An 11,028-nucleotide genomic window follows, 5' to 3' on the forward strand; every position below is an offset into this window, starting at 1 on the left:
ATATTGGCATCAAATAACAATCGGAGGAGGTGAGAGAGATGAAGGCAGATTGGGAATGGGCTGGAAATATATAGGATATATACAATCCCACAGCTGCAGGGTTTAGTGTAGAGAAGATCACGTGAACAAATAGGTTTAAACGTTAAGGCAGAGCCTGGGACTTGTAGTGATTACTAGGAGGACCATCACCAGCCTAGAAATGGTTCCTCATTAAACCCCTTACAATGGAGACTTCTCGATTAATTTGGCCAAGTAGTTTGATTTCCAACACTATGAGAGAAGTTCATTGCCCTGACTGTAATTGGTAGGTGAGTGCTAGCCCATTGCCTCTCTATGGGAATAGTGAGCTGAGCTGCTACTGTAGGTGGAAATGTCTGCAAATCCGCAAGATCAGGGTTAGGACAGAACCTTCCACACACACAAAGGGTGAAGGAGACATCTGAGCTCCATCCAACAACCAACCATAGAGACTGGAGGAGCCCAGGGTTATGATAAATTGATACCCAGGTAAGATCTTGCATGACAAGCCAAAGCCTTTGTATGGAGCCTTGTATGAAGCTTTTTTGGAGCTCAGATTTATTGTGTTTTCAGCATTTTTTTTAAGCATAGGGAACTTTTACAGGAAAGCACAAATAAGCATTTTATCATGATTCATCCAGGTATTTGCTATGTTCACATGTGTACTGTACAGAGCACTGACAGCAAGGACTTTTCATTTTACAGGCACATATGTGTTATAATGACAGCCTATATAATACATATAGGAACATATAGGACATTATATTATATTTAACGTATGATACTTTGAAATATATTGAAATAAAATTGCTTTTTTTTCTCTCTGTCAAAAGAAGATTGAACATCACATTAACAAAGTGTCTTGGGCTATTGGGCTTCCAAGAGACAAGCTGAGTTATGTATATTTACAGTCAGTATAATGGTAACATCTTTTCAATAGGTGGAGGGGTTTCAAAACAATGTAGGAATATGGCAGAGAGATGTATGGTAATATGTTCGAAGTGTATTTTTAGTGGTTGCAATTAATTGTCAATATAGTCTGGGTAGGCAGTAGTTGAATGGATATTATATGGGTAATATATTAATATATTTGTATATATGTATATATCTATAAATATACATATATATCAATATCTATCTATCTATCTATGTATATATATATATATATATATATATATACACACTCTGGCTTATATTATATTATATCTGGCTATGGGCAAATAGTGTGCGGTACATAGATAGATAGATAGATAGATAGATAGATAGATAGATAGATAGATAGATAGATAGATAGATAGATAGTGAATAGCATTTTTGTGCATATTTTATATATTCCTGGACAATTTGATCTAATACTTCATATAATTTCTTAATATTATGCAATTGTCCATTGACTTATAATCACATAATTTATCTTTCCAGAATTGACCAAAAATAGTAGATTTAATACAGGCCCCTCCAACCCAAATTCCAATGTGATGCTGAGTGTGTATTAACACCAACCAGCGTAGGTGGTGGACAAATCCAACATTTTTTTTTGTATACAAAACCAGTGGCCATTCCAATGCCATTGTTTGCCCTCCAGCCCTCAACAGGCCAGTTAAATCACATTGCAGCAAGCCCCTTTCATTTAATTTGGCTGAACCTACACCCACACAGTATTATTAATACACAAAATAATGAACTGCCTTCTATCTTTAACACTTGTAGTTTTTTTTCTCTGTAATCTCCAGGATCATATAATTAAATCGAGCCCCTATTACCCAGGACTATATATATATATATATATATATATATATATATATATATATATAAATAATATAGGATCCTATGTTTAAGTGTTCCCTTTATTGTTTTGAGCAGTATATATATATATATATATATACACACAGCTCTAGAATTTTCAAGGTAGAGGTATGGAATACTGCAGAAAATGCAGCAACAGATGACACCAGCCCACCATATAATTTGCTTCTAGGAATACATTTGGTTATAATAAACAACCATGATAAAAAAAAAAAACATTGACCTCCGCCCACCTGAATTGGGAATATCTACTGTTTTGGGCTGGCCTCCTACCAGGGACCCTACACAGTTCCCAGTCCTTGACTAATCCTCCTGTACAAGCCGCACTCCTGTACAGTCATTTTTACCTGGTTTCATGGGGTGTCTGAGCTGAGATAATGAGGATTTGCAGGAAAGTTGTTAGCACTATTCTGCTAGAAGCCACTGCTCACTGCTCACTTGGTTGTTCATTAAGTGGTGAGTTATTACTATACAAGCCAAAGGTCATTGGAATGGCTTATGGTAGCTGAATTTGTCTCTTATGTGGCCTAGCTTGTCTTTGTGTGGGATTTTTTAAATCTACTTAGTCAACACATTAAGGAAAATATACATTTTTTTTAACCCTGCATGGTTGCTTATTATAGCCTTCTAGATTTTTTTTTTGCCTGTTCAGATGACTCACTTCTTTGACAAATATGTAACATTGTCCAACATGCACAGAAATTCTCTTTATCTATATTGTCAGACAAAAAGCAATAATTTAACATTGTGTTTATTCATATATTTACAAACAATGGGCTACCGGTGTATGATACATTGTGCATGGCTTCTTCTAGATGTAATCTGCCCCTAGAAGTGACACGTGTATATTCACATCACCATTGTATGATGCAATGAAAACTCTAATATTTTGCAGCACTCTATGTGGGATTGGCAGAAATAAGAAGACAGGGCGTCATCTAAAAAAAGTCAGATACAAGACTTGAGCCTAGAAAGCCAAGGTAAGTCCCTGACTACGATTACCATTGAATATAAATGATGTATAATCTGATATAATGATGCTACTATGGAGGAGCCCTGCAGGCTGCCCAGCGGTAGAGCTGCCATAGCGCACTACTATGCAATGAATGTATACCTCTATACATCGGTACATCAGCAACAAAAAAACCCTAATAATTGGGGAACATTATAGCTGATCCTCTGCAAAAGGATCTTTCATTCCGAAAATTATATTTCTATTTTTTTTTTAGCTACTCTTACAAAAAATAAAAAAATAAATAAAAATAGCAATTTTCTCATTTTACCATCTCTAGAATAAAATATAACAATAACACAGAGGCAATAATGACAACAATATAAACATCCCCAGGTTTTGCACATTTCATCTCAGCGCAACTATAATAAAACAATTGTATTTATTCCAATGGAAGCAAATATATTCCCAAAGAAACAATAGAACGTTCTGTCGGTGATAGAATGAAATCCTCCCCATGTGGAGAGCACATCCCTTTAGATCCGTTTAGCTGAAGATGTCAGACTCCCATTATGAGGCCAGAAGTTTAATCCAAGATTTTTTTTTCTCTCCATATTTTATCCATTTGTGTTTATATATATATATATATATATATTTTTGCATGTAATCCAGGAAAGGGTCACAACTTTGTGCGTGTCCTAGTAAAGTGCTGCCGGGTTCTAGTTACACACAGGGCTCAAGGGCAGCTTTTATAATTCTGCTCTACAGGCCTTTAAAAGAGAAAAATTTGCGGAGTAGGGGATTCTTTTCTGTCTTCCTCCTACGCTTGGCCTGTTTTACATTTGTGAAACTTCTAGGGATCTTTTCCCCCCCTTTAGTAAAACACTAGCAGTCATAAATTTCTTTCCAAACCCCAATGACAGGTGCATTGATATGCTCTGTGTGGACTCAGCCTGTTTAATAATCAAAAGACCCCTGCTACTTATAGTGAATACATTTCATATTTATTACAAAACATTTCCCATACGTTCCAGTATTAGTTTTGATCATTAGATTTCATTGAAGAAAAAAAAAAAAAAAAAGAAAAATAATAATAAAAAATTAGACTTTAGTTGAACATGGAAAGGGAAAACTGGAACCAATCTTTGAATGTTGAATTAAAAAAAAAATAATCACATTATATTCTCCCACAATGGTGCTGCAAGGCACAGGAGAGGGAAAGTGATGTCTTAAGTCTTGAAATGCCCCTCTGTGCAATGGTTATTTATCAGCTCATGAAGTATGTTGGTTATATTGCCCAGATTTGATCAGTAGTATGCATATATATGTATAATCTAGGCTTCTGCTTTTTTTTTTTAATCTGTATTTTGCTTGTGGTGGTAAAGAAGAAGCACAATGCATTTGCCCATTGTCCAAGTGATTTATTGCACATTGCTCCTTATTTAGGTTCAAGCAGAGTTCAGTAACAGTTGGATCTTTCTGAACAAGAATAAGCCTATTGCCAGTCTGTTACTAAATATGATTCTGTGGGATGAATCCATGCATTGTTTGTGTTGTGCGAGGCAATATCGAAGGAAGCTGTGCATAGCTGATAGCAACCCATTCTGCAAGGCAATCAATTCATACCACTCACTAATGAAGTTTACTTTAATTTATTTCACAATATCTTACCACAGTAGTAGATGTATGAGGCCACTTATAATGATCTACTCGTTTATAATATTCCCAGTATCACTATAAGATCATACAGATCAAATCATATTGTTTACATTGACCCAATGTTGCTGTAAACAAACATTAATCCTCAGGAGAGATTCAGAATATTGCCCTTATATTCAGTTTATTGTGGGATATTATTGTAGACTAGATGGGACACTAATCAGACTAGGAAATAAAAATATGCAGTTCTTAATTTTTTAAAGTAATAATTAAAATTAAACTCGTGACAAGTTAACTAGGCTGGCCTGCCACTATTGAAACAGTCACTAAATAAAAGGTGAATTAGACTGTATCATCTAGAAGTAACTTAGTAATAATGTAAAGAGGAGCTTGCATTATGCTTTACAGTTTGATGTGATTACACTATACTGTTTGTATAATTGCTTTCCATTTTCCTTCAAACCTTATGCTAATATGGACAAGATAATAAATCTTCTGTATATTGGCCATGGTGCTGCTATTAAAACAATTACTGTCATAACACACAGACTCTGCTTGTACCTTGCAGTGAAAATACACAACACACAGTTTAGTGCAAACCTCTTATAAAACACATCAAATAATTACATTTCACAAGAGCTGACATTGCATTTTCTCTCCCCAGCCCCAAATGGATCAAACAAAAAGATGTTGAATAGAAGTAGTTATATTTTAACTGGGCAGTAGCAAGGCTTGGCTTACAATGGACATAGAAGGGTTTTTCTCTGCTAGTTTTTCGGGTTCTGAATGTAGTTCCATCCATCAAGCTATATACAGCTCACCCAAGCTGAAGGGTGGCGGGCAAGTTAATCTTTATCCAAATTTTCTAAGGCATTTCAAGTCTGGGCAATGAGAACTTTTGCAAAAGATATTCTCTATCTGGGAAATGATGTGTGTTTGATCACACTGGGGAGAAGAGGTTTAACAGTTGTTGAAAGAAGAAGAGACACATATTAATACCCCAAGTAAATCTATTTGATCCACTAACATGTGTGTACATGTAATGCTTCCATCTTTTTAATTTGCTCACTCAAAAGACAAAGATAAAACCTTCTATTGGGACTATGCCTTAAAGTACAAGACTGTTGGGAACTTCACGTTACAATCAGCACATATGCATATCTTAGTACATACATATGTAATACACAATGCAATGAACAAAAACACAATATATACAACAGTACACGTATATAATACATACTATAACCCCCACACATACTTATATGCTATAATACCCATACAATACATGCTATAATACATATCACTAGAACAGAAAACTACTGATTACATGCTGTAATGGAAACCCATTTAATGTATGTATGCTATAATACACAAATTAAAAATTGATTAGGAACAGGCAGATTGTATGTATATATTTTTACTATGTCAATGCATCAAAGCAATAGTGTGGTATTAGGGATAGCAAATCACATATATCTGCTGGGACTGGAGTTCTGACCAATTGGTAAACATATATATAAACCTATAAAAGAAAACAGAAAAGATGGTCAATGACGAGGAGCATAAAATACATGGTAGAATACACCCATATAATTCATGCTATGTGAAACAACCATGTAATACATACTATAATACACACAAATTATAGATGAAATAATACACATTGGGATAATAAATGCTATAACACACACTGATTACATTCTATAACTCACACCCATTTAATAGATGCTATAATACACACATTTAATAGATATAGATGCTACAATACACACATATGTGATACATGCAATAATTCACAGCCAAATTGCATGCCATAATATAGTGGAATAAACACAGGCCTTACATAGGCATCTACAAGACTTTCCTATACACAGTAAGGAAGCCTTTGTAGCCACTTTGACTACATTGTCAGGAATAGACAATATATTTTGAAGGTAAAAAAAGGACACAGTGCACAATGTCATAGAATAAAGGAATATATGATTTGATTTCTAATGTATCTTTTATTTTATTTTTTTCTAAGGGTTTACACTAAGAAGATTGGATAGAAGAAGTCAATGCTTATTGATAAGGGTGCAGAGTCCCTATCACTGAGAGACAGCAGGATGCAGAAGACAGCCTACTATGAAAACTCTGGACTTTTTGGGGGTTACACCTATGCTAAGCCTGAGTCATACAGTTATGGCTCTAGCCATCAACCTTACTCTCAATCTTCTCTAGAGAATGATTATCCAGGTTCAGCCTGTTCCATTCAACCATCTGCTATCAGGCCCCCAAACCATAAAACGAGTGACATTAGTGGCAGTTGCATGAGGACATCTTCTAATCAGAATGCCAGCCAGACCACCAATATGAATGACCAAACTCACCAGGCTTCATCTCTGCCTCCCTCCTCTCCCAGCCAGGGTAACACCTCAACACAAAAAAAGAGCAAATCCTCTGGCTCATCGAATTCTTCCCAACCTACTATGACCAAGCAAATATTCCCTTGGATGAAGGAATCAAGACAAAATGCCAAGCAGAAGAATGCCAGCACTCCTCCAGGTATATAGCTCAGCGACTAAATATCTAATGGAAGCTACAAAACTAAATCTATGAACCAAAGAAACTACCAATGTATATAAAAATCTCAATTATTTCCAAGTAAGGGAAAAGAATGTAAAGGCCCTATGGTGTAGAGCCCAAGATAAGAAGGACAATACTAATCCTGCCTTTGTGGAGTATTAACTACTCAAATAAAATAAGGGATTGTGTGGATGGGCCAGGAGATAAATAAAGATATAGACAGAATTTTCTTTATCTATCTATCTGTTATCAATCTATCTATATATCTGTTTATCTATCTCCTATCTATCTATCTATCTATCTGTTTATCTATCTCCTATCTATGTATCTATCTATATATCTATCCCATATCTATCTATGTCATATCTATCTATCTATCTATCTATCTATCCCATATCTATCTACGGTTTCTATCTATCTATCTATCTATCTATCTACTTATCTATCTCCTATCTATCTATGTATCTAAGTATCTATCTATGTATCTATCTATCTATCTATCTATCTATCTATCTATCTATCTATCTATCCCATATCTATCTATCTATCTATCAAGGTCATATCTATCTATCTATCTATCTATCTATCTATCTATCTATCTATCTATCTATCTGTCTATCCCATATCTACATATGTAGGCCATATCTATCTATCTATCTATCTATCTATCTATCTATCTATCTATCTATCTATCTATCTATCACATTCTGAAAGCCAAAATTTGCTTTGAGAACATTATATATGTCAGAAATAAACAACAAATATTTACCACATTTGTAAAAATAGTAATATTCAGCTTCCTGTAAATATTTATCCTTTGAGTAGTTTTAAATACAATACTTAATGGAAGGCTGAAGTAAAAATAGAATTTTATTACTAATGCTGTTAATATGTATGGAATATTTTTCCTAAGATACATTTACTATTAAATATTGCATTAATTAATTACTTTTTTCTTTGGTCATAGTGTATTATCCTTTATTAGACTGTAAAGCCTGAAAATGTCTCAAAGTAAATTCGGCAAATAAATGAAATAAATGGTTGATGGTTCCATAGAGTTAACTATTAACCCTTGCAATTGGAATGCTCTGTACACACTGCACAATCCTTGGATGACAATGGGGCATCCTCGGTGCAGGACTTGCTGCTGTGTATGGACTTTGCTGATGCAAGTAAAATCTTTGTTTTACTACTTGGAATTAATGTTTTTTTTGTGTGTGTGTTCTGATTCCAAACCCAGGAGACAACTGCGAGGAGAAGAGCCCGACTGGACCCGCATCCAAGAGAGTGCGCACAGCTTACACCAGCGCGCAACTGGTGGAGCTGGAGAAGGAGTTCCACTTCAACCGGTACCTGTGTCGCCCACGCAGGGTGGAGATGGCTAATTTGCTTAACCTGACCGAACGCCAGATTAAAATCTGGTTCCAGAATCGCAGGATGAAATACAAGAAGGACCAGAAAGCTAAAGGGATCATGCACTCTCCTGCAGGACAGTCTCCAGACCGCAGCCCTCCACTCAGTGGCTCCAGCCACATAGGATACTCCAGCCAGCTGCCCACTGTTAATAGCCTCAGCTATGATGCTCCATCCCCAACATCGTTTGCCAAATCACAGCAAAACATGTATGGCCTGGCAGCTTACACGGCTCCCCTGAGCAGCTGCCTACCCCAGCAGAAAAGATACCCTGGTGCAGAGTATGAACACCACCCCATGCAGAGCAACAGTGGCTTTGCCAACCCCAATCTGCAGGGCAGCCCTGTTTATGTTGGAGGGAACTTTGTGGATTCCATGCCAGCTTCTGGTCCTATGTTTAATGTGGGTCATCTCTCTCACCCATCATCTGCCAGTGTGGACTACAGCTGCGCTGCCCAGATTCCAGGCAACCATCACCATGGACCTTGTGACCCACATCCCACATATACAGACCTAACTTCTCATCATACAACTCAGGGAAGGATGCCAGAAGCGCCCAAGCTCACACATTTGTAACTTTCACACCAGTGGGATGAAGAGAAAGAGAGAAAGAAAGAGAGAAAGGGAGTGAGAGAGAGAGAAGATAACTGTTGGTCTCCTTTTAATTACCTCAATTTTTCTGCAAGAACATTGTTAGGATCCTTATTGTGAGTGCCAGCTGCTCTAAGGGATGTCTTATCATGCAGCAGCTCTAAGTTTATGAGAAGGAATCTTATAAGTATTTTAAGCATGACAGTGCAATAAACTGCAAAGCAAGGCACAATATAGACTATTAATGATGTACTTGAAGGTAAGTCTAGATTAGCATTAGCCAGTGTCATGCATTCTTTTTTTGTATTACTTTTCTTTTTTTTTTTTTCTGTACCAAATTGTAATGAAGGAAAGATGACTTGCATATGAGATTTTTTTTTAAATTTTATTTATGTATTATTTAGTGATGTTGGAATTGCATTCGGCTATGTGACACCTATTTATTATTATTATTGTTATTATTATTTTACAATCAACCCAACTTTTTTATTTTGTACCATGCATTATTTATCCTTGTCTTAATGTATTTATGTGAATATGTGGAATTTTTACTCTAAAAAAAAAAATAATAATTGGAAGAATGATTTCAGTCCATTGTAACTACATGATTATTTTCACTCTTAGGTGAGAGATATTAGTCCAGATGATCAGTAGTGACTGTGGCTTGTATGTCTAGTTTATGTAAAGGGTTAATTAAAGACAGCAAACAAAATGTAGTGAATCACAATGGACATCTGACATTTTTTTTTAAAGTTTTTTTTTATTATTATTATTATTTGTCTAGCTCCATTCCGGCAGTATTTAGAATAAACTGTATCTGAATTGTAGTGTATTTGTTTCAATAGACAAGACAAGTAGAAGGTGGCAGAGATATGCCCCACACAAGCTGCAGTTATAGGACCATGTTTTTTTTTTATTATTATAACCAGTGCAACTAATGGCACCCTTTAATCTTTCTTTTTTTGTCCTGTGATTTTCCATCCCTGAGTGTTTGCAATAACCTTTTCTTTGCTTGGTTCATAGTTTTTTTTGTGGCTTTCATTGTAATTCTTTGTATATTAGATGTACATTTGGAATTCAAGGCGTTAACAATTTTAGAAAAAAAAAATCAAATAATTAAAAAAATGAGAAAAAAAAATGACAATCACCATGAAAAGAAAAAAGAAAAAAAAAAAAAAGAAAACAAAAACTCGAGAGCCCATTGTTTTCAAGCGTCAAAGGGCTTTCACACAATGGCAATTGGTTTACAGGGTATGGCCCATAGTAGGGTTAATAAATAATATTATTATTAAGGATAGAAATGATTTATTTTATTTATGGACATTGGCTGATGTGGAGATGAATGAGGAGCCCGCAGTTATTATTAGGATTCATCATTTTGTACTCAGAGTGATCCTCTTCCTACGCATTCCTGTTTGTTTGGAGAACACAACTCCTACTCCTGAGCTGTGACAAGAGATCACATTCCCTCCTCCTAGGAAAGATCTGACCCTTAATGTTCTGCAAATAAAGAAAACACAGACACTGAGCACTCCAAAAAATCCACGGAAAATGAGTCTGCCAGAGCCAAGGAGCCCAAACTGCAGGGAGAGCACAGCATTGATCATCACACTGTACAGTTATTGTCCCAATAAAATCCATTTATAATTCTGACTGCGAATCTTCTGTGTATTATTATTATTATTATCTCAAGGAGAAGTGTGCGATATTTCTCACTGAATTATTTCCATGCTTTAAGGACACTGCATTGTAATAACAGGAGAGCAGAATATATTTACCATTATATATCATGCAACTAATTAGAAAATTTAAGAACAGAAATACAAATTATGTATGTATGTATATACAAATCAAAATTGTTTCCTTTTAAGTATATATAATATATATATATATATATATATACACACACACACACACACCATCTTTATTGATTAAAATATCTAACCAGTTTGATTAGATATAGAGGGCATAAAAAAGTAAATGCAAAGCAACATTTTTGTTTTGCAAATCTATCATGTATTTTT

General features: G+C 35.3%; 1 protein-coding gene across 1 annotated transcript in view; it reads left to right on the plus strand.

The window, feature by feature from the left end:
• HOXD3 (homeobox D3) overlaps positions 1 to 10,637 on the plus strand; it is a 46,925-nt gene extending 36,288 nt beyond the window's left edge. The window contains exons 3-5 of the mRNA XM_073577423.1: positions 2,720 to 2,804; positions 6,459 to 6,979; positions 8,241 to 10,637. Of these exons, the coding sequence (XP_073433524.1) occupies positions 6,493 to 6,979; positions 8,241 to 8,989 (1,236 nt within the window). The 5' untranslated portion in view covers positions 2,720 to 2,804; positions 6,459 to 6,492 and the 3' untranslated portion in view covers positions 8,990 to 10,637. The remainder of the gene's footprint in view (positions 1 to 2,719; positions 2,805 to 6,458; positions 6,980 to 8,240) is intronic.
• Positions 10,638 to 11,028: the final 391 nt, after the last annotated feature.

The sequence above is a fragment of the Dendrobates tinctorius genome, unplaced genomic scaffold (genome assembly GCF_039654945.1).
Source record: "Dendrobates tinctorius isolate UK_male_01 unplaced genomic scaffold, ASM3965494v1 ptg000056l, whole genome shotgun sequence".
NCBI lineage: Eukaryota > Metazoa > Chordata > Amphibia > Anura > Dendrobatidae > Dendrobates > Dendrobates tinctorius.